This window comes from Papio anubis, chromosome 16 (assembly GCF_008728515.1).
Source record: "Papio anubis isolate 15944 chromosome 16, Panubis1.0, whole genome shotgun sequence".
Lineage (NCBI taxonomy): Eukaryota > Metazoa > Chordata > Mammalia > Primates > Cercopithecidae > Papio > Papio anubis.
The window spans coordinates 18,637,542-18,662,676 of NC_044991.1; the positions used below are offsets into that span (position 1 = coordinate 18,637,542).

Below are 25,135 nucleotides of genomic sequence, written 5' to 3' on the forward strand. Positions count from 1 at the left end.
TGGGACCTCGGACCCACACCTACCACCCCTGGACCCAGCAGTGTGGTGGGATGGACAGGGAATGGGTGAGAAATCCAGAACCTGCCACCTCTCAATTGTGTGTCCTTGAATAAGTCATTCCACTGCCTGCCTTGCTAACACCCAGGGCCTGTTGGGGAAAACCAAATGAAAGTCCTTAGAAAACAGAAGAGAGAAGAGCAAATACGAGTCTTTGCAGGATACAAAGTTGGCCTTGAGCACCTAGAAATAAAATGTACTTTCTATCCTCCCATAATAAGTACCCTTACCTAGGTTCTCTAGTCTTGTCTTTAAGATTTCATAGACGAGTTAAAAAAAAAAAAAGAAAAGAAAAAATTAATTGGAGGGCCAACACTGAGGAGCCAAGTTTTTAATTTTGCCAAATAAAGGCCTTAAAAGGAACATTATCACCCACTATCAACAATTCATAAAAGGACATTTGACATCAAAATGTAGATAAGATACAGCCTAAGATTGAAGACACAACATTTGAATAGATTTAGCTTGATGGATATTTAGCCTTATCCTTTTTTTTGTCCAGTTTCTCTGAAAACAGAACACCATGTTATCACAGGCTCACAGCACAGCCACTAGCCCAGACTGGTGAAAAAGGGCAGCAGAAAACCCAGGACCAGACCCAACCTCAGTCTTCCAGAGATGAGGAAACTGACCCTGCATACACACTATGACAGCCCATCTGGGCTGGACCCTCCCTTTGGAAGGGCAGAGCACTCCTCAGCTCACTGCCTAGTCTGGCAACAGGTAGAGAGGCTGGACTTGCCTTTCTATTCCTGAGGCCCTCTACCTCTGCTCCCACCTCCTCAGCCTGCCCTGGCCCCACTTACCAAACCCAGTCAGGATTAAAGACCCCACCAGCATGATCACCGTCTGCAAGGTGTCCGTGTAAATCACTGCCGCCAGGCCCCCTAAGCAGGCAAGAAGACAACACATCTGACCTCGTGTGGAGGGCAACCTGTCTACCTGCTTCCTTCCCCACTTTCCACCCTCTACTTCCTGCTGGCCTTCTGAGAACACCCCTGCAGTCGTCCGTCTGCCTTTCCTTCCTTCACCCTCTCGTCCTGTTACAGTATTCTGCTACTCAGCATGTTCCCACAACTCCACCTGTCATAGAAGTAGCGAATGCTTCTCCCTACTTGAGAGGAAAGAGTCTGGTGTGACCCTTTTGAGCCAGAAGATGGCTCAAAGGAGATGGCTCCTCTGTGGTAAGAGGAAGCATCTTCCACACACAAGGCAAGGAGGAGCAAAGAGCTAGCTGTGGAGATGGTGGGACATCACCAAATTGGCACATTTCAAAGGGCCACTTCTATGTCTACCTTTTTATTAGTCCCCAAAGCTGTGGGGCTCCAGTCAAGCAGCAAGTGCTAAAGCTGATCCTTCCCACCCCCGCCAAGGAGGCAGAGTGACCCCTCTGCAAAGGAGCCCGATTGCTATTCAAGCACCAGCTTCTTGGGTCACCACTTGAGTCTTCCTCTAAAACCTCTGTATGTGAGTCACTTCCTTTCTCCCTCCCTACAGGGGTTCCCAGTCCCTGACACATCAAATCCAAGGCCTCTGTCTGGCTTTCAGAGCCCCTATACTGTGACCTCATTTGAACTATCAAGCTGTATGGTCCCCCCAAACCCACACAGGATCCTTCAGTGGCCACCCTCCTCCAGCCAAGAGCATCTGCCTGTCCAACCTGCCTCCATTCCCCTTGTGCTCACTTATTTTTGCACCTGCCACTGCCCTGATTCTCCCACCTTAGCTAAGTCATCTCTGCAACCCACAGGGCCCAGCTCTGCATGCACTCCTGTGAGAAGCTGCCCTGACTATCCCAGCCAACACCACAGCTTTCTGAAACCACTCGTATAACTTGTAGGGTCTGTGAGTGGGGACTAAGCAAATACCACAATCCCAAACTGTTACCTGAGTGTATGTCTCCTCCTCAGGAGGAAAAAACACCTCTCCTACTTCCCTTTATCCTTCACTAGTGCCTAATCCCGAACTGGGTTTGAGGTACTGGTTTATTTGAATGAACTCACCTGTAATTGTGTAAAGGGCAGTAATTGCCAATAAGAGAAAGATGGCCAAATACAGATTCAGGCCTAAGGCCAGATTGATGAATATGGCCCCCGAGAAGATGTCTGCCTGGAAAGAGAGGAGAAGCAGAGTTAGGAGGGAGAGAGGTCAGCTGCCTACAGGGCCTATGGTCTCTCTATTCCTGATTTTCCAAGCAAGCTTTATTCAAGATGATAATAGGTGTTCTATGAGAAAAAGAATTCCATGGTCAAAAAGGTCTGTAAAATGCTAAACAGAGTTAAGGCAGTTTCTTCGCCACACAACTTTTCTGAGCCTTTAATATATGCCATGTATGGTCATCCCCAGGGAGGGAACATGGTACATGACATCTCACAAACTCATTGAACTATGGAACTATTTTTGCCAAGAAACGACTATTAACACTTAGACGTTCCTTGCAAGTCACCTGTAGACTGTTGTTCTGAGCTATTGTCCATCTTTTGCACCTCAGTGTACACAGGTTTATCAGAACTCATTCCCAAAAGCAAGTCTGAGTCCTGGTGAGAAACACCAGCCCCCGCAGGAGTGGGGAGAAACTAAGCAAGTTTGTAATTTTAACTCCCCAACCCAGATGCAGTCCATCTTGACTCAAACACAACCAGAACATCACCAAGCACCTCTTATGTAGCAGCCTTGGTACTTGCTGGTTTTATTTAGATTATTTCATGTAATTTTTGGGAGAACTGCTCCCTCTTCACTCCTGAATTCTTGATGCAGTTCTTCCACTTTCACCATTTCTCCTCCTTCCTGTCTCTTAATGAACCTTCTACCTGGCGGGATGGTGCAGTTGCTCATATAAACCAGCAGAGAGCACCAGGGTCACCCCAAATACAGGTTCATGTCATCTCCAAAACAATACCAGGGAGGGTAGTATTAAGGGATGATCATGGTGAGTCTTTTTTATTTACTGTATTTATTTATTTATTTTGATGGAGTCTTACTCTGTCGCCCAGGCTGGAGTGCAGTGGCGTGATCTCAGCTCACTGCAACCTCTGTCTCCCGGGTTCAAACGATTCTCCTGCCTCAGCCTCCTGAATAGCTGGGATCACAGGTGTGTGCCACCACACCCAGCTAATTTTTGTATTTCTAGTAGAGACAGGCTTTCACCATGTTGGTTAGGCTGGTCTTGAACTCCTGACCTCGTGATCTGTCTGCCTTGCCCAAAGTGCTGGGATTACAGGCGGAGCCACTGCGCCCAGCTGAGTCTTTTGTTTCCAAATCTCCAGGTGTGGAAGAAACTGGACTTCCCCTAGATGGAATGAATGCACAAGCTGTTTCACTGCACAAATCCTAACATTTCACGGCATGCAAACAGCGCCCAGACGGAGCCTTGGGGATGGGCCAGTAGGGTTGGACTCTCACTTCTCACATCTCCTCTTACATCTTGCATCTCCTCTCTAGTCCCATTTCCCAGTCCCCATCGCATTGCTGTTCCTGAGGGCCCTCCAGTGTTTAAGGTTTCCCCCCACACTTGCCTGTCCCTCCTATGAGAATCTCCTATTCCCTCCCTCGGTTAGTTAGCAGAGAGCACATCTAATACCAACTCCATGCTTCTGAGCTAACACGTGAGCCCTGGAGGGTGATTCGACCCCCTCCCCCAAGGTGGGTCTTTTGAGGACCTGATGCCTTAGTTCCCCTCTGCCCAGACCTCCCGTGAAGATTCTCTCACCCAGGGGACCGAATGTCACTGTCTTTCCTGGTGAAGGAGGGGAGGCAGAGCCAGGAGGTGGGAGGAGAGATGGTGAGTTAGAAAGAAACTCCTGTCTCCCTGGAGCTAGCAGTCAGAATAACCAGCATTTTAGCCCCACTGCCGCCACTCTAGGCCTGCAAGCCTTTGGGCAAAACATTTCTCCTCTGTAATTCTCCGTGTCTTCGTGTTTATGCAGGAAGTCCTGGCTCCAGGGGCTTGTGATTCTCAGTGGTTGGAAGTGGGAAAGGTCAGCAGTGAGGAAAGCATTCTCCTCCTGGGTCCTGGACCGCTTCCATTCTGCCTTGCCCTCTGCAGTAGCCCAAGAGGAGGAAGGTCCCCTGTGGTGCATAAGTCTTGCCAAAGGTGAAATGGCCACTTCTTCCTGACTCTGCACACTGGGCCACTTGAAATTGTAATGAGTATGTATAATGCTGGTCCCTCTCCTCTCATGCCTCTATACAGTCCCATAAAGTTTCTTAAATTCAAGGGGTCCCATTCACTGATTGCAGTGAAATTCTGTTAAATGCACACCCTTTTGATTTGGTGGATTAGCTAATAAGTGTAAATAAGCTAGGAAAAGATTACAAAGCTGATACTGCCTTTAAACTGCCCTTGGTTGGTTTATTTTCCAGAGTAGTTAATTTTTAATGCTTTATGACAACACGCCATAGTAGACTGTGATACCCTCATTAATATGTGCCTTGCTGTCATTAGTCACAAAGAAGTAACACGTAAGTTCTAAGATAATGCTATAAAGGACCTCAAAGACTTCTGTAAAGTGTTGGGCTAATGGAAATCTTGTTTTTATGATACTCTATTTCCTTCTAACAGTACAGATAAAGAATTCTTTTTTTTTTTTCTTTTTTTTTTTTGAGACGGAGTCTCACTCTGTCGCCCAGGCTGGAGGGCAGTGGCGCGATCTCCGCTCACTGCAAGCTCCACCTCCCAGGTTCGTGCCATTCTCCTGCCTCAGCCTCCCGAGTAGCTGGGCCTACAGGCCCCCGCCACTACGCCCAGCTAATTTTTTGTATTTTTAGTAGAGACAGAGTTTCACCGAGTTAGCCAGGATGGTCTCGAGCTCCTGACCTTGTGATCCGCCTGCCTCGGCCTCCCAAAGTGCTGGGATTACAGGCATGAGCCACCGTGCCCGGCCCAGATAAAGAATTCTAAGGAAAGCTCCCTGGTGAATTGAAGAAACCTAGGACAAATTCTTCCTCACATGAGTGATTCTAGCTTCAGAGAAGAATTCTGCCGTTGGCATGCCAAAGGCCAGGCTGGGAATACCTTAGCTAAGCTCGTGTAGGTGACTCCAGCTGAGCAAGGCCACTGCAGTCTGGGTGCTCTGACATTAGTCTTTGGTTCTTCCTAGCTGCCAAACAAACCCACTAGGGTGTTTTTTTTGTTTTGTTTTGTTTTGTTTTGTTTTGTTTTTTATATTTTTGTTTTCTTCATGTTCAGAGAGTTTTACAGTTTACCAAGGACTTTTAGGCACATGCATTATTTTGATCCTCAAAACATCGACAAGGGACCTCCTTTCTGAAATATTTTCTACAGAGAGCAAGGTCTTTTTCTTTTTCTTTTTTTTCTTTTTTTCTTTTTTTTTTTTTTTTGAGACAGAGTCTTGCTCTGTCGCCAAGCTGGAGTGCAGCGGTGCAATCTCAACTCACTGCAACCTCCATCTCCCAGGTTCAAGTGATTCCCCTGCCTCAGCCTCCCGAGTAACTGGGACTACCGGTGCATGCCACCGCGCCTGGCTAATTTTTTTTGTATTTTAGTAGAGACAGGGTTTCACCCTGTTGGCCAGACTGGTCTCAATCTCCTGATCTTGTGATCCACCCACCTCAACCTCCCAAAGTGCTAGGATTATAGGCCTGAGCCACCATGCTCAGCCAGCAAGGTCTTTTTTAACAACAATGAAAAAGTTTTAAATTTACTTTTAAAATAAAATCTCAAATAAAATAATGTATGTGGCAGGGGGAGTTAAAATAAACAACACAGGCCAGGCACAGTGGCGTATGCCTGTAATCCCAGCACTTTGGGAGGCTGAGGCAGGCAGATCCCTTGAGGTCAGGAGTTTGAGACACCAGCCTGGCCAACATGGTAAAACCCCGTCTCTACTAAAAATATAAAAATTAGCCAGGCGTGGTGGCGCATGCCTGTAGTCTCAGCTAATAGGGAGGCTGAGGCAGGAGAATTGCTTGAACCTGGGAGGCAGAGGTTGCAGTGAGCCGAGATTGTGCCACTGCACTCCAGCCTGGGTGACAGAGCAAAACTCTGTCTCAAAAATAAATAAAAATTAAAAAATTAAAAATAAACCATAGAAGTTACACACTGAAAAGTAAAAGTAGCCCAAAAGTGACCACTGTCAAGAGATTTTTGTCCACGAGAGGATTTTTAAATGGCTTTCTAAAAATTATATGTCAACAGTATGTTCTGCAGCCCCTAAAATAATAATTATGAAAATTGAAACTAGAAAACGTTTACAATTTGATGGTTGGGGTGGGAAGAAGGCAACAAAATGGTGCGCATATTCTCATTGCAACTTTGTGAAAGAATACATACAATTTGAGCAAGGCCAAAATATGAAAATATTGGTACTGCAGTTCCAGTGGGCATCTCCCACCCCAAGATTTTTAAATGCCAATGTTACATTTTTCCTACAGTTTCAAAAGTGCAGGAAGCAGAAATTTTAAAACAGAATATATTCTTTACCGCTATCTGGGTACCCATACATATGTAGTAAAAATATAGAAACATAGACTACAAGAATCCATACCAAGTGCAAGACAGCATTCACCTTTCAGGAAAGAGGAAAATGAGACCAAGAAAGGGTACAAATAGGTCTTCAACTATATCTGTAATGTTATATTTCTTTTCTACAGATAACAAATTGTTAAGATCTATAAAATCTGAGTGGTGGATATAAGGGTGTTTGCTGTATTCTTTCTGCATTCCTGTATGTTTGAAGTATTTCATTAAATTTTTTATTTATAAAAATAGGGAACTGTATAAAGAATACAGAACCACCTTTGATATAAAAGAACTGTCCTGTAATCCTATGAGACCATTTGTTTCACAGCTTATCCCAGATTGCTCTTTCCCTAAACTAATGTTAGTCCTTAAAAGAGAGTAGGGGGGAGGATGGAGGGAGGGAAAGCAAAGGGAAGGGAGAGAAGGAAAGAGAGTGAAAGGAAGAAGGGGAAACGAAGGGAAAGCAAGAGAGCGAAGGAAGGGGGAGAGAAGGAAGGGAGGGAAGGAAGGAAAGAAAGGGAAGGTAACAGGAAGAGAGAGAAAGGGGAGAAGGAGGGAGTGAAGGAAGGAAAGGAGGGAAGGAGGGAGGGACGGAAGGAAGGAAGGAAGGAAGGAGAGAGAGGGGGAAAGGGGAGACGGAAGGGAAAGAAGAAAATGTCTCCAATGCTGTAAGCAAAACCAACTAGAAGTGAAATAAAAAATTACGGTCCTCTAGGTCAAGGATTGGCAAACTTTTTCTGTAAAGGGCCCGGGAGTAAATGTTTTATGCTTTGCATTTACTGTCTCTGTCACACTCTGCCATTAAAGCATAAAAGCAGCCACAGACAACACAAACAATGGTCTTGGCTGGGCTCCAGTAAAACTTTACTTACGAAAATAGATCATGTGTTGGATTTAGCCCAGGGGTGTTGTTCCTATCACTTTGAAAATTTGGGTGAACAATGTCCATGGGACTCATGGGGAATAAAAATACAGACCCCAGTTGGAAGGCATCTGCAAGTAACTGAGTCTCTGATTGGGAGCTTTGGGCATGTTGCTTCACCTTGGCTCTGATGTTTTGAGATCCAGTGATTTTATATGCGTGTGTTTGCTGTCCATTCTGGTCCTAACCAAGATGTATTTGAGCACTCAATAAATCCTGCCTAGCCTCAAGGTTTCAGATGGTGAAGCCCCATTACTCATATTTCTCTTTCCACTTGTGAAAGTGAGCGGCCCTGGGAATGAGCCTTCAAATCTTAAGCAAAAGCCAAAGCTCTTCTTTTCACCCAAGGATCCAAAATGGACAGCAGAATTGCTGTAAACTTTTATTATAGCTGTGATCTGTGATAACAGCCCCAGGAAACACAGACGGGGACGTGAACATTCAGTCATCATGTGTAAGTCATAAAATCTGAGGCTTTATCTCCAGGGATTGTGCACATTTGCATAAGATGCACATGCCAGGAAATTTTACAGAATGGAATGCTTCTCAGAGCTTGATAAGGCAGGTGCTCAAGGGAGCCAATAAAATTCAGGAGCTCATGGAAGGACAATCAGTTCTGAGTCTCGGAGCCCAAAAATATGTGACCAAAAGATGGTAGCCATAGCCAAGGCTCCACATCACAGCTGCCCAGTGGTCTGGGCCATATCTGGGCTCTGCAGCTACAATGCCCTGTACTTTCTCCTCTCTCCCATTAATTACACCCCCACTGGATCCCTACATTCTTCCCAAGCCTTCGTGGCAGGTCCCTGGATGTTTGCTCTCTGGACGGGAATCTCACACCATCCCTCCTCTCTTCTCACCCATCACAAACCATCCGTGCCCTTCCACACACACATACAATTGATGAATCTTGGTTTGTGTGCAATATAAATGCCTTATCACCATATTTTATTAATGAACAGTTATTTTCTTTTGTCCATGAGCCCTGCATTCCTGTGCGTCTTGAAGTGAGCTTCTAGAAAGTACAGTTGATATCGATGTAATTATTTTTTAAATTCCATGCTCTGTGACCCATGGTGAACCTAAAACCAGCCTAATTTACAAAGACAAAGCCTTGCCTGTCTGCATCCCTCCCTACCCTACCCTCTGTCCAGATGTTCCTCCTTCAGATCCTTCATATACCCAGTGTGCAGCTGATGTTCTCTCCTCACAGTCCTCTCAAATCCTACTGTTGGCAACTCATTTATATTGTGAGGTTCATTTAACTGGCTGTCTTCATTTTTCCCAGGGTCTTGAATGCTAACCTACTCTGTACTGGAAGAATGAAAGACTTAGAAGGTAGGGGGCATATAATGTCAAAAGGTTTAGATTTCAGGGTCACAAATCTGCCTCTCATCCCAGTTCTGCTTCTTTAGCCCCTCACAGTCCCTTCCCCTGTCTGGACCTTAGTTTCCCCATCTGTAAAATGAAAATGCAGGACATAAGACCACATGATCTATCCCATCCCCTCATTCTATGCCTTCATCCCATCCAAGCACAGGGCAGAACTCTGAGGACAGACTTTGGCACTGGAGAGACCCTGGTCCAAGTCCTGGCTTTGCCACATAACAGCTGTGTAATTTGGGGGAAATTACCTAACTTCTCTGAGACTCAGTTTTCTCTCCCATAAAATGGAAAATAAAATAAAAATCCCAGCCAGATGTGGTGGCTCACACCTGTAATCCCAGCACTTTGGGAGGTCAAGGCAAGAGGATCACTTGAGGCAAGAAGTTCAAGACTAACCTGGGTAACATAGTGAGACCCTATCTCTAAAAAAAATAAGTAAAAAATAGCTGGGCGTGGTGGCACATGGATGTAGTCTCAGCTGCTCAGGAGGCTGAGGCAGGATGATCACTTGAGCCCATGAGTTTAAGGTTGCACTGACCCATAATCATGCCACTGCACTCCAGCCTGGGCAACAGAGCAATACCCTATCTCAGTAAACAAACAAATAATAGAAATCTCTACCCATGCTGTACTCTTCTGAGAACTGGAGAAGGTGTAAGTAAAACCCCTATTGGAGACTAAATGAAGAGACTGGCACTAAATAGAGGGCAGCTATCAAACTTCTTATGTGTTTGTCAAGGGATCCCTGGTCTTGGGCAATGGATGGAATAACTATAATGTTGGTCATGGCCTCCACTAAATCATGATTCAGCCTCCTTCACTTTCTCCTCCTCTCCTTCAGCATTAGTTTTTAATTATAAGATGAAAAGCCTGGGCTTTTCAGTCTTATTTGATTAGAGACCAGTGTGCAGAGCCTGGACTGGGAAATGCTGGGAAGGCTGGAGAAATCAGGCTTTAGCTTCCTGAGGGAGGGCAGTGCGTCTGTCCAAGAAGAGAAAAGGGAATGTGAGCAGGAGGGTGAGGAGGGTAAGGAGCCCCAAAAATCACACACACAGGGAACAGCCCACAACAGATATAATTCAAAAGCCAAATTTAGAAAAAGCAGGCTCCTGGGGGATGGGCTCCATCCGGATCTGAGCTAAAAGAGGCTGTCCCTCGGCTCCCTGGGGGCTCCCAAGTCCAAGAAGGTTTAATCAGTAACTTGAAAAATAGGTGAGGTGATAGAGAAGGCAGGGAGAGAGGTTGGGCACCTAATTTATTTATATGACCACCCCTGCCACCCCTGCACCAGCTCTGAGGACAAAGAGTGCTCTTACCATGGCAACTGCAGTCCACAGACTTTCACCTGCTTGAACTGTGGACTTGGAGGACACTTGCCTGGGAGAAGGGGAGGCCCAGCACCCTTCTCTACGTGCACAGTAGACAGGTACCACCCTCCTGCTCATTGCAGTCTGACCTCCTCACCCTCCTGCTCATATTACCTTTTATTATTCTTAGATGGATGCACTGCCCTTCCTCAGGAAGCCAAAGCCCTATTTCTCTAGCCTTCCCAGCATTTCCCAGTCCAGGCTCTGCACATGGGTCTCTAATCAAATAAAATGGGAAAGCCCAGGCTTTTCATCTTACAACTAAAAACCAACCTGGGGGGCGGGCGCAGTGGCTCACACCTGTAATCCCAGCGCTTTGGGAGGCCGAAGTGGGTGGATCATCTGAGGTCAGGGGTTCGAGACCAGCCTGGCCACCATGGTGAAACCCCATCTCTACTAAAAAAAAATACAAAAATTAGCAGGGCATGGTGTTGCGTGCCTGTAATTCCAGCTACTCAGGAGGCTGAGGCAGGAGAATCACTTGAACCCGGGAGGTGGAGGTTACAGTGAGCCGAGATCGTGCCACAGCACTCCAGCCTGGGCAACAAGAGTGAAACTACATCTAAAAAACAAAAACAAAAACACCAACCCTGAAGCAGAGAAGGATAAAGTAAATGAGGCTGAATCATGACGTTAGTGGAGAAAGCACAAAGGCATGGGTCAAGGGCAGAAGCAGTGTGAGTCAGGAAGCTACACAAGGAGGCAGCACTATTCCTAGGTGTTGGCCCCAACTCCAAGACAAAACCTTAACAGCATTATCAGCAAGAGCATGTTTTCACCAAGTTCAGTAAAAACTTATGTGTAAGACCACTCAGTGGGAAAACAATCATTTTTTCAAAAAATGGTGCTGAGAGAACTGGACATCCACATGCAAAAGAATGAAGTTGGGCATGGTAGCACATGGCCATACCATACACATAAATTAACTCGCAATGGATCAAAGTCCTAAATATAGGCACTAAAACTATGAAACTCTAAGGAGAAAACAAGGGGGTACATTTTCCTGACCTTGGATTTGGCAATGGATTCTTAGAAATGACACCAAAGGCATAAGCAACAAGAGATAAAATAGATAAATTGAACTTCCCCAAGATTTAAAACCTTCGTGCATCAGAGGACATAATCAAGAAAGTGAAAAAACAACCCACAGGATGGGAAAAAAAATTTTTGCAAGTCATATATCTGATGAGGGTCTAGCATGCAGAATATATAAAGAACTTTCACAACTGAACAACAAATAGACATGTAACCCAATTAAAAAAAGTTTATTCATGTAGGCTAGGACAGGAAGGTAATAATGTAAAAGGGAAAAATAACTGTAGTAGGCTGAAGACTTATATATGTATATTTCCTTTAAAGAAAGAACCAAATGCAATGTGATCTAGACTTTGTTCGGATCCTGGTTCAAACAAACAAACTGTAAGAAAACATTTTTCAGATGATTAGGAAGATCTTCATATGGGCCAGGTATTAAACTACCTAAATTAAGAAATTACTGTAAATTTTGTTAGATATGATAATAGCACAATGGTTGTATTTTTAAAAGTCAAAGGTACATTCTGAAGAATTTACGGTGAAATCACGTGGTATCTGAGATTTGATTTAAAATACTGCTGAGCACCACTCACAGTAGTGAAGACATGAAATCAACCTACATGCCCATCAGTGGTGGACTGAATAAAGAAAATGTGGCACATACACACCATAATACTATGCAGCCATAAAAAAGAATGAGATTACTTCCTTTGCAGCAACATGGATGGAGCTGGAGGCCATTATCCTAATAGAATTAATGCAGGAACAGAAAACCAAATACTGCATGTTCTTACTTATAAGTGAGACCCAAACACTGAGTACACACGGACACAAAGAAGGGAACAATAGATACTAGGGCTTATTGAGGGCGGAGGATGGAAGAAGGGTGAGGAACAAAACACTATCGGGTATTATGCTAATGACCTGGGTGACAAAATAATCTATACACCAAACTCCCGTGACATGCAATTTAACCATACAACAAGCCTGTACATGTACCCCTAATCCTAAAATAAAAGTTGGAAAAAATAAAATAAAACAAAATACTACTGGGAAAAAAATTCGAAGAGGATAGATGAACCAAAAATGGCAAAATGTTGATAATTGTTAAAGCTAAGTGATCAGTGTTAGGTCCATGAGTGCCTGTTATCCTATTCTATCTTTGCTGATGCATGTTTGAAATTTTCCATAATAAAAAAAATTGCAAATGTTATTTAATGTTGCTGTTGTGTCAACTTTAAGTAATCAGGAAAATAGAAACACTAGCAACTGTATTTTCAGAACCCTACCTAGCTAGAGTAGATGGCTCAACTCAGATCCAACCCAACTCACATCTCAGCCAGGGCAGATCTTTTGCAAGATACTGAGATTGGACCAATCTCGCCTTTGGTGCAGGATAGGGGGGAACAACAAGAGGGAGAAAAATTGATCATAGGCAATGAGACAACCCTTTTGATAGAGCGATGAGCACTTTGCAACTGCTGGCTAAGGGGAAAAGCTGGAGTTACTCCCTATGTGATCTCAGAAAATACCACCTTTCTCTCCGCCCTGCTGCAACCCAGAGAGCTGCTTGCAGAGAGTGCTGAAGGCTCTCAACCATGTTCATGATCACTATATCTTTATTTATTTATTTATCTAGAGACAAGATTTCACTATGTCACCCAGGCTGGAGTGCCATGGTGCGATCATAGCTCGCAACCTTGAATTCCTGGGATCAAGTGATCCTCCCGCCTCAGCCCCCTGAGTAACTGTGACAACAGGTGCACACCACCATTCCTGGCTAATATTTTTTATTTTTTGTAGATACAGGGTCTCGCCATGTTGCCCAGGCTGATCTTAAACTCCTGGCCTCACGCAGTCGTCATGCTTCAGCCTCCCAAAGTGCTGGGATTACAGGCATGAGCCACTGCACCCGGCCTCATTACCATTATATCTTACATTTCAAGAACACTTTGTGCTTTCAAATAAATTCACTGGATGCTCACCAACACCCAGTGATCCAGGCAAGGCGGAAATTATTATCCCCATCTTACTCATAAAGAAGCTAAGCTCTAAAGAGCTTTTATGACGTTTGCCCCAGGTCACCCGCTAGTGTGGGCAGGGGAACAGACTAGGAGCCAGTTTCTTCAATTATTCTCCAAGGTAGTTTTCTTACCAAAGTCCTATTTTCTTTCTCTTATTCCTTATCATTTACATTTTCTTTTCTTTTTCTTTTTATACCATGGCTTTCACCTTTATCAGACTGACAGTCACCTTGGGGACAAAAAAAAAATGCACACTGAAATCTATAAGCAAATTTTTCTCTTCCTTCCATCTTCTGGGCTGTCAGAAAGATATCTCAGAAGTTTAGTGGTTTCCTGGTTGTTTTGTGTGTTTTTTGTTGTTGTTGCTTTGTTTTGTTTTGCAATCAAGAGGAACTGACCTGAACACTTTCAAGGAAAAAAAAGTGAAGTAAAGAAGGAACACAAGTTCGGGCACAGTGGCTCATGCCTATAATCCCGACACTTTAGGTGGCTGAAGCAGAAGGATTGCTTGAGTCCAGGAGTTTGAGACCAGCCTGGGAAACATAGTGAGGCCCTATCTCTACAAGAGAATTTTTTAATTAGGTGGGCATGGTGGAACACACCTGTAGCCCCAGCTACACAAGAGGCTGAGGTGGAAGGATCGCTTGAGCCCAGGAGGTAGAGGCTGCACTGAGCTATGATCATGCCACACACTCCAGTCTGGCAGTCTGGGTAATACAGCAAGACCCTGTCTCAAGAAAAGGAAGAAGAAAGTAGAAGGAAGAAGAAAAAAGAAGGAAGAAGGAAAAGGAAGGAAAGAGGAGGAGAAACACAATGTTTGCTCCAGTAGGTCAGCCAAGAGCTCTGCCCAGCTTTCAAAGGTACCCCAGTGGCCCTCCAATCCTTGAGAAATCTCAGTTCTGCAAAGTGGGCCTACAGCTCTAGGTTGGCAAGTACAGCAGGCTAAATGGTAGAGGGGCAGCCCTAGTGGTTGGGTTCAGAGAGAGAGTAAAAATTCCCCAGAGAGTTAGCAATTAAAGGCCCAGAGAGCTGATTCCAAGAAAAAGCAGGAGCCTTGTGCAGGGAAAAGGACAGTGAATTGAGAATCGGAGACCTGGGTTCTACTCCTGATTCAGAGGTTCGTTCCAACTCCAGGGTTTTCACTTATCTGTCCATAAAAGAAGACAGAATCTCAGCAGTGCCTTCCAGTTTGGTACTGGCTGCTTGTGTTTAAGTGTGTGAGATGTATCACATAGAGTCAGATTATACACTGGCAGAGCACAAAGGCCCATGCCTGCCTCTAAAGTTGGGGCCAACCCTTGGATATCCCTAACTCCCCCTATTTAAAAAATTGACAAATAAAAATTATATATATTTATCATGTACTACATATTTTAAAATATGTATATATTATGGGATGGCTCAGTTGAGCTAATTAACATATACATTACCTCAAATACTTATCTTTTTTTGTGGTGAAAATACTTAAAAATCTTTTTTTTTTAAGAGGCAGGGTCTCACTACATTGCCCAGGGTAGCCTCAAACCCCTGGGGCTCCCATCTCAGCCTCCTGAGTTGCTGGGACTACAGGCACACACTACCATGCCCAGCTTTCTCAGTGATTTTCAAAACACATTATTAGCTGTAGTCACCATGTTGTACAATAGATCTCTTGAACTTACTCCTCCTATCTAACTGAAATTTTGTATCCTTTGACCAACATCTCCCCAACTCCCCACCCCCCACTCCCAGACCCTGGTAACCATTCTACTCTGCTTCTGAGTTAACTTTTTTAGATTCCACATACAAGTGAGATCACGCTGTATTTGTCTTCCTGTGCCTGGCTTATTTCACTTAGCATAATGTCCTCCAGGTTTATCCACATTATGAACATGGACAGCATGTTCACAGCAAATCACAGCATTTCCTTCTTTTTTAAGGCTGAGTAGTATTCCACTGTGTATATATACCTCGTATTCTTTATCCATTCATCTGTTAATGGGACTTACGTTGATTCCATATCTTGGCTGTAGTGAATAGTGCTGCAATGAACATGGGAGTGCAGATACCTCTTCGATATATTAATTTCAATTCCTTTGGATATATACTCAGTAGTGAGATTGCTGGATCATACAGAGTTCTATCCCTAACTCCCTTTTAATCTTACTATTAAGAACTGCTTTCCCTGAACCATCACAAATCTGTTTGTGTTTTCAGCCTGCACCACAGTGGAGGACAGATTTCCATTGAACTCTGTTGCCTCCTCAATGCAGAAATAGGACTTCACTCCATGGCGCAAGAAGGCTTAAGGGGCCAAGTTAATAGAAATGTATAGAGCTAGCCGGGCGCGGTGGCTCAAGCCTGTAATCCCAGCACTTTGGGAGGCTGAGACAGGCGGATCACAAGGTCAGGAGATCGAGACCATCCTGGCTAACCCAGTGAAACCCCGTCTCTACTAAAAAATACAAAAAACTAGCCGGGCGAGGTGGTGGGCACCTGTAGTCCCAGCTACTCGGGAGGCTGAGGCAGGAGAATGGCATAAACCCAGGGGTCGGAGCTTGCAGTGAGCTGAGATCCGGCCACTGCACTCCAGCCTAGACGACAGAGTGAGACTCTGTCTCAAAAAAAAAAAAAAAAAAGAAATGTATAGAGCCACCTCTTGGTGGGCAGCATGTGATGAGGGATGAGAGTGGCAGCTTCTGAGACAGCCCAGCCCCCCAGGGCCGTGGACTTACCGAGATCTTGGTGAAAATGTAGAGCAGCAGGGACAGAATGGAAAGGTAGATCTGGATCCGCTGGCCTCCAAACCGCTTCCGCAGGTACTCTGGCATCGTCACCACCTGCATGGGGTGTGAGGGAAGTCACTGCCAGCCACAGTGACCAGAGGGCCCAAAGCAGACAGAACAGTGACACCATCCTGGTGTACGAGCCACAGAAGTGTGGTCAAGGATTCATAACCTTTGCTAGCCAGGGAAGTCTGCGAGGTGGCCAGATGGCCCCTGACCTCCAGCCATTTGCTAATTTTAATCCCATATGCCCTACCACTGTAGGAGTAGCTAGATGTTATCCCAGCCCAATAAACCTGTCACTGGGCATCAGTAAGGAACCAGACCCTTGCCCTGGAGGAGGTATATATATATATACCCTGGAGGAGGTGTGTGTATATATATATATATATATAATGCCACTGCAGACAGTCAGAAATTTTATAACCTGGGAGTGAAAGCCAATCCACAGATTTTTCTGCCATTTATCCCACAATGTCTCCTCTGCCCTCTAGGAAGACCAAGCTGACAGATACATTTGCCAGCAGGAAATGAAATAACAGAGCAGATACTTACCCCAGCCTTAATATAGATGGGGACAAACAGCCAGCCGAGCACAACCACCAAAACCAGGGCCTGAAATGAACACAAAAGGTGGACTCAAACTAGGAGGAACCTTAGCCCATCCCTGCCACCTGAAGGGCCCCTCAGCTGCTGCAGAAAAATTACCCAACATGTTCTCCCCTAAGGAGCCATTAGAGACTGGAGGAGGCCTTTGCTGCCTAACTGACCCATGGAAATAGCAGTTAGAAAACAGCAGAGAGGAGCCCAGGAGGCTGCTCATCACCATCACAGCCCTGGGCCACAGCGAGAGCACTGGGTTCTCCTTCACCTCTTCCCTGGTTTACACAGAGTAAAATGCCATTTAGAGAGCTTTAATAATAACAATAATAGTAATAATAAATAATTACATTTATTATTACTACTACTATTATTATTAGAGGCCAGGAGTTCAAGACTAGCCTGGGCAACATAGTGAGGCCCTGCTTCTACAAAAAATTTAAAAATTCACCAAGCATGGTGGCACATGCCTGTAGTCCCAGCTACTTGGGAGAGTGAGGTGGGGACACCGCTTGAGCTCAGGAGTTTGAGGCTGCAGTAGGCTATGATTGCACCACTGCACTCCAGCCTGGGCAATGGAGCAAGACTCTGTCTCTAAAAATAAAATAATAATAATAATAATAATGGAAATCTGGTGGTAAGCATTTCCAAACCTCAAACAGGACTAGAAGGGCCTTGGTTTTTTAACATGAAGGGAAAACAGAAAAAATACTATTGCTGTCATACCAGTGGTTTTCTCATGCTACTCTGGTGGAAGGCGAGCAGGGCCCTGAGGCTCCTGAAGCCATGCCCCTCCTCTGTCTGCACCCTGGGTTGACCCTGAAGGGTTCCCTAACACCTTCAGCTCCTCTGAGCATAGATTGAACTGATTGACTGCTAAGACTCCTTCCAGCCCCAGTGCACCATGGCTGTGGTGTTACTCACATTCCATTCAAAGCCTCCAATGGCGATGCCTGAAGCTGCTCCGGTCCCGGCAAGCCCCACAAAGTGGCCACTTCCAATGTTACTAGCGAAGAGGGAGGCTCCAATCTGGAAATACAAAAGAAAGTCAGGTAAGGGCTCTGTGCTCCACCAGGTCACTCAGAGTGGGTCAAAGAGAGAAGAGACATGTCAGTCAAGAGAAGGACAAGAAAGAGCAGAGGCAGGCTGGGAGCACAATTGTTCTGGAATCATAAGGGACAGCTGGTTCAGAAGGCAGATGTGGAAACTTAGAAAATAGAAAAGATGAAAAGGAGAGGATTGGGGAAGGAGCAGTGGGATGTATCCCAAAACCAGATCATCTGTGAGTCTTTTATGGGCCCTGTGTCCAGTCCTGAAGAAGATATGGAAAGTCCCACAGCCACTAGGCCTCTCTAAAAATCTCCTTCAAGGCTGTGTGCCTAGGACATGAGTCCTTGATCTCCATATTCCCCAGCATGCCTGGGCTTAGGGTCTTGCCCAATACAGGCTCTCAGTAAACACTAAGAATTTTCTTGAAAGAAATTATTTCAAAGAAAGCCTCTGGACCTTAGTTACCTGGTCAAATAAGGAGCAGCGTGGAGCTGATGATTTGCAAGTGATTCCTAGCTGTTAAATTATGTGACTCCACGAACTCTCAAGTAACAGATGATATTAATAATAATAATAATTCTCTAGATCATATAGTATTGATATTTTTACAAAAGTTCTAGGGACTACACGGACACATGCACAAAACAGTGCATTTTTCAAGGATACACACATGTCTAAATACAGATTATAGAAGACAGATTGGAAGCACATATATCAAATACCCAAGAGTGGAAGACTGGAAGGGGAAAGGAGAATAGGACTGTGAGTGGGAGACAAAAAAAGAAAATATCAGGTAAAGCAAGAGAGGGATCTTGCACTAACCAATCATAATACTGTGTCAGCAACTCAATTGCATTTGAGGTCAAAAAGAACTCCAGAAAGTTCTAATGTCCTTCTGTATCCAAGAGGAGAAGGTACAGCAGCATTTGATAAGAATCAAACAAGTGTAATTATCCCCATTCTTGCTAAGCAGATGGGGAGAGGCTTGTTGTTATTTATCTAATGTCCCAAAGATGGTCCAAACCTGGAACAAAACGCTTATTTCCCAAAAGACAGATTACGCCAAGAAACTATTCTAACTATACCAGCCCCTATTACCAGTATAAGGCAGCTGGTGCTTAGTGCCAAATATTAAGTCAGGGGAGACAGAGATTTCTGAAGGCCTAGCCAGAAGAAGTTCTCAGAATGACAATGAGGAGACAGTGGTTGGTGTAGGTGCATTAGTACATTTGCTCAATAAATATTAACTTAGCCATCTACTGCACGTGTCAAGCACTAACAACAGCTGTGAATAACACAGACAAAATCCCTGGTCTCAAGAAGCTTATATTCAAATGCTGTAAATATAAATAAATAAATGACAAAAACAATGATCAGAGAGTGGTAAGTGCTATGAAGAGAATAGAGGGTGTGATAGAGTGATTAGATTGAAGAGTCTGAGAAGGTCACTCTATGGACTTTCTCTAATATTAAAGAATTACTATTATAATTCAGACCTTTAAGCTGAGATCTGGATGACAAAAAAGTTAATCATTCAGAGACCACAGGAATAGCATTCCCACTAAGCAAAGACCCCCTGACACCCCACAAGTGGGAAAGATATGCATAGTTGAGAAGCAAAAAGAAGGTTGATATGTGATAATGATTTGTGATCTTAATATTTTAAAACAGAGTCATTTAGGCTGGGTGTGGTGGCTTATGCTTCTAATTCCAGAACTTTAGGAGGCTGAAGCAAGAGGATTGCTTCAGACCAGGAGTTGGAGACCAGCCTGGGCAACATAGTGAGACCCTGCCACTATAAAAAAAACCAATGTAAAAACTTAGCTGGGCATGGTGGTGCATGCCTGTAGTACTACCTACTTAGGAGGCTGAGGAGGGAGGATCAATTGAGCCCAGGACTTGCAGGCTTCAATGAACTATGATCAGTCATGCCACTGCACTCCAGCCAAAGTGAGAGTGAGACCCTGACTCAAAAAAAAAGTGAGTTTTATTCTAAGTGAGATGGGATGCCACTGGAGGATCTGAAGCAGGAGAGGGACAGCACCTAATTTACTTTTTTAAATTGCTGTAAGTTGTGTGTAGAGTGCAGTGTTGGGGGCAAGGGAGAAAATAGAACAACCAGGTGGGAGACTATCACTGGCTTAGATGAGAGAGGACAGTGGCTTGAACTAGGGTGACAGCAGTTGAGACAAAGGCAAGGGTAGAGATTAGGAAGTATGTTTTAGAAACAAAGTTGGCAGGCTCTGTTGATAGGTTAGATGTGGGAAGTGTGGGACAGAATAATCAAAGGTAACTCCTAGATTTGGAACTTGAGTAACTGGGTGGATGCCATTCATTAAGAAGGGGAAACTAGGGAAAGGCAGAGTGTTTAGAGACATCTACCTCCTTCTGCTCAAAGCTTGATGGGGATAACAGTCCTTTTTTTTGTTTTGTTTTGTTTTCTGAGACAGCGTTTTATTCCTGTCACCCAGGCTGGAGTGCAGTGGCACATCTCAGCTCACTGCAACCTTTGCCTCCCAGGCTCAAGTGATCCTCCAGCCTCAGCCTCCCAAGTAGCTGTGACTACAGGTGCGCACCACCACACCCGACTAATTTTTGTATTTTTTGTAGAGATGGGGGTTCGCCATGTTGCCCAGGCTTGTCTCGAACTCCTAGTCTCAAGCAATCCATCTGCCTCGGCCTCCTAAAATGCTGGGATTACAGGTGTGAGCCACCCTACCCGGCCTAACAGTCCACTTTTAATCAAAAGTTTTGTTCTGCAAGTGGCCTACCTGCCCTGACCCACTATCTTTTCATTTATCACCTCTTGCTTGATAAATAAGTAAGCCTAATGCTGTACTATTAAGGACATAATTACCAGAAATGATTAACTGCATTAGATGAGTCATAAGTTCAGAAAGTCCTCTCCAATCTCTCTCCCAAACAGGGACATTGTACTCTAAGCAATGTCAGGCTGTCCTGAAGTCCCCACTCACTATCTGAGAAGACAGTGGAATGAGGCCAGGAGAGCTCGGGGTACCAGAATGACCTGAGCCCAGGTTCTGTTCATTTTATTAGGGGAACCACCTTCCTCATTCTGGACTTCCTCTCTTTACCCCATGACCTACACTTAATCATTTACCAAAACTCTGACTCTGCCTTCACAATATTATGGCCACCTAGCTCTTTCTAGATGACCCTTCTGCTGCCTGTCACTGTCTCTCAACAGGACCAAGTAATGGGCTGCTAGAGGATCTCTATTCTCTCCTTTTCATCAGTCACCTCCCCACCCACCCACATGGCCAAGCAACCTCCCCAAAGCACAACTCTGATCATAACACTGACCTATTCAGAGACTCTCCTGGACACCCAAAAGCGTCTGTCAAGTGGTCTTCCTGACAGCTACAGGCCTAAAAACAGTCTTAGGAATATAGCAAGGTTTCAAGGTAAAGTTCCCTCAAGTGCAAAGACAGCATGAGCTTTACAACTCAAGTTTGAATGATTTATTGACCTCTTACTATCTGGGTGATTAGAACATCTACAAGCCTCTGTCTTCTCTCATAGCAGGGTTGGTGCAGGAGTCAAATGAAATTATGAACCAGTTGTGACTGACACAGCTGATTCTTATCAGTGTCCCTTCCCTCCTTTCTCCTTCCAAGAGGATAACTACTTCACCGGCAAAGACAATTAGCAAGAGCTACAATGGATACTGCTATAGACAGAATTGTGTCCTCTCTGCAAAATTCATTATGTTAAAGCCTGTATTCATATGTTAAAGTTGGTATTCATAAATACCAACCCCCAAGGTGATGGTATTTGGAGATAGGGTCTTTAGGGAGATAATAAGGTTAAATGAGCACATAAGGGTGGAGCCCCAATCTGATAGGATTGGTGTCCTTATAAGAAGAGACACCAGAAATCTCTGTCTCTCCCCCTATACATGAACAGTAAAGAGGCCATGTATGAGGACACAGCAAAAAGGCAGCTATCTACAAGCCAGGAAGAGAGGCCTCACCTGAAGCCAACCCTGAAGGCACCTCGATTTTTGACTTCTACCTTCTAGAACTATGAGAAAATTAATTTCTGTTGTTTAAGCCACCCAGTCTGTGGTATTTTGTTATGGCAGCCTGAGCCAACTAAGACAGACACTATTGTTTTATGGCCTGTACTCCCCTGCCAGGTTTTTACGCTGCTCCTCCTGTTGCTGGAGCTCACCAACAATGCGTTCATCATGCCAATTTCCCAAACACTTTCTCTGTCCACTCCTCACCCACACTCATGCCCATTTGAGAATTGGCACCACTCCCATGCAGGGAGTGACCCAGTGCCATGAATCACCATTCTCTGTAATTCTCTAGAATGTCCCCCCGCGTTCCTATGAATTCAGGATTTCAGACTTTATCTAAAATTTCCCCAACTTGACCTCACCTCTCATTAACTTCTTTCCCAACCCTCCTCACCCTCTGATGGGACTCGAAAGGCCATTACAAGTATGTGGATACTTTTGCTGCTTGTGCAAGATGAACTGAGTCTGACCAAACCCAACAGGTCTGAGAGCATGGGAATTGGGAAAACAACATAATGTCACATCACAAAATGCAGAAAGGCTATTTATTCTTTTGACTTTAGGGAATTTGTAGTCACATTTTACTACCTAGATGTCCTATCCTGGAAGGCTGGTGGGAGGGGAGATGTATGGAGAAATTAAACAATCATTGAATCTTTCAGAGTGGAATGGGTCTGTGGATGCCACACCTTAAGTCCCCTCTGCAACACCTCCCAAGTGATGGTCAGTTCTTAATGCATACCTCTAGTGACAGAGAACTCACTACCTTACAATACAGCTGAATCTGTGGTGGAACAACTCTAGTTGTTAAAAAGTCATTCTTGGCCGGGCACGGTGGCTCACGCCTGTAATCCCAGCACTTTGGGAGGCCAAGGCAGGTGGATCACGAGGTCAGGAGATCGAGACCATCCTGGCTAACTCGGTGAAACCCCGTCTCTACTAAAAACTGCAAAAAATTAGCCGGGTGTGGTGGTGGGCACCTGTAGTCCCAGCTACTCGGGAGGCTGAGGCAGGAGAATGGCATGAACCCGGGAGGCGGAGCTTGCAGTGAGCTGAGATAGCGCCACTGCACTCCAGCCTGAGAAACAGAGCGAGACTCCTTCTCAAAAAAAAAAAAAAAAAAAAGTCATTCTTTATTTGAGCTGAAGTCTACCTATCAGTCCTACTTCCACCCTTTAGAGTATAACAGAACAAGTCAAATTTCTCTTCCACAAGTTAGCCCTTCCAATATCTGAGGACAGGGATGGTTTCCCTGCTTAAATTTTCCCCAGACTTCTCATGTGTCTGTTCCTCTTCTTATGTGTCTGTTCCTCATTGACAATGGACTTGATTCTCATCACCCTTGTTGTTCTCTGCTCCCTGAGTCCCATCTCTGTCCCCAAAGTGGACCTCAGACCTGAATAGACTATTCCAAACATAAGCCATTCAGAATGAAGCAAACTGCCCCTCTTGACTTCCGGTAAGGTTTTAACATTCCAAATATGAGCCATCTAGAATGAAGCAAGCTGCCCCTCTTGACTTCCCATAAGATTTTAACATCATCCACCTTCAAATCCCCGTTGAAACCTGTCACTGAGCCATGAGTTCTTGGCAGTACGGAGGACCTGGGCCAGTCCCTCTAATTGCTATCACTATTAAAGAATTTGCCTCTCTGTTATTTGGAACATTCAGCAAGAACAGATTTCCTCCCGATGCAATTTAGATTACTGAAAAGACCAATTTGGTTTGCCTTAACAAAACAGTGGCTGTATCACTTAAATTCTTTTAAAGGCTGAGGTGGGAGGATCACTTGAGCCCAGGAATTCAAGGTTGCAGTGAGTATGATCATGCTGCTGCAGCAATCTGGGGGACAGAGCAAGACCATGTCCCCCACCAAAAAATAAATAAAATGCTAAGATCTGGAGGGCAAAAAGTGAAAGAGGTTCTCTCCAAAATCACTTGCTTAACTGCCAGAGTTTTAAAGATCTGTTACCCGCCAGGCGCGGTGGCTCACACCTGTAATCCCAGCACTTTGGGATATGAGCCAGACAGATCACCTGAGGTCAGGAGTTCGAGACCAGGTATGGTCAACATGGTGAAACCCCATCTCTACTAAAAATACAAAAAAATTAGCCAGATATGGTGGGGGGCACCTGTAATTCCAGCTACTCAGGCGGCTGAGGCAGGAGAATCACTTGAGCCTGGGAGGCAGAGGTTGTAGTGAGCCAAGATCGTGCCATTGGACTCCAGCCTGGGCAACAAGAGCAAAGTTCCATCTCTTAAAAAAAAAAAATATATATATATATATATGTGTGTGTGTGTGTGTGTGTGTGTGTATATACATCTACGTGTGTGTGTGTGTGTATACACACCTATGTATGTATACACAGGTATACATGGCACCTGTGCTGCCCAGTGGGCGGCATTTTCACTTCAACCACATGCCAATATATAGAACATGGAGTGAAAGAAACTTTGACCGATCTCACCAGGGAGACCTCAGAACTGGAGGGCTTGGTAGAATCAAGACTTCCAGGATACCATCAGGCCGCAGTAAAGTTATGAAAGCAAAGATATTTCCACTGGAAATCCACTGAAGCCACTCAAAAGCTTGGTGGGAAATCCTTCCGCAAACAATTTATCTCCTCAAGAGATGGGATTGTGAGAGTTCTCAGAGATGATCTCAACCACCAGAGACAACAAAGGTTGTTGACCAGAGCACTTTTCTACCTCTCAGCTGTGGCATGAAATTCAGAAGAGGTAGTACAGGCACTCCAGGCTCTCTGCAATAAAGTCAGTCCCACCTTCTCCAATCTCAGCAGCCCTGTCATGCCCTGCCATGTCACCTCCACTCTGGCAAAACCACACCGGCTCCATTTCCAAGATATGCTCTGTGCTTTCCTGCCTCCTGCTTTCGTTTATGAGATTTTTCTTTTTCCTGGAATGCCCTCTTCATCAAGCTCTGTCTATAAAAATGCTTCCCTCGTCTTCAAAATGAAGCCCCGTCCCACCTCTCCACTAACACCATCCAGAGCCGATCTCCATCCTCCCATCTCTTACCTCACATGTTGTCTGCTCCCCTCTCCTGGTGTGTGTCACGTCCCCACTTTGATAACTGCTTCCACACAGGTCTATTGCCCCAAATACCTTCTGGCCTTCAAAGAGCCCACTTTTGAGACAGAGTCTTGTTCTATCGCCCAGGTAGGAGCGCAGTGGCGTGATCTCAGCTCACTGTGACCTCTGCCTCTTAGCTGTGGCATGAAATTCAGAAGACGAATTTCAGGTACTCCTGGCTCTCTGCAATCCAGTCCTGCTTCCACTTAACAGAGGACATTCTTTGTGCATGGCAAGGACTCAGTAAAGTTCTGCTGAGTAAGTGATATCAAATCCTTGAACGTTCCACTTGGGGAAACAACAAAAACCA

The 25,135-nt window shown here is 44.9% G+C and overlaps 1 protein-coding gene across 2 annotated transcripts in view; it reads right to left on the reverse strand.

Annotated features, from left to right (window-relative positions):
• The window catches only part of SLC5A1 (solute carrier family 5 member 1), a 71,424-nt gene that overhangs the window by 25,938 nt on the left and 20,351 nt on the right, over positions 1 to 25,135 (reverse strand). For both annotated transcript variants that reach the window (XM_009217141.3, NM_001168773.1), the window contains 5 exon segments: positions 17,562 to 17,666; positions 16,593 to 16,652; positions 15,987 to 16,091; positions 2,061 to 2,166; positions 864 to 944 (listed from right to left, as the gene is read on the reverse strand). In XM_009217141.3, the coding sequence (XP_009215405.1) occupies positions 864 to 944; positions 2,061 to 2,166; positions 15,987 to 16,091; positions 16,593 to 16,652; positions 17,562 to 17,666 (457 nt within the window).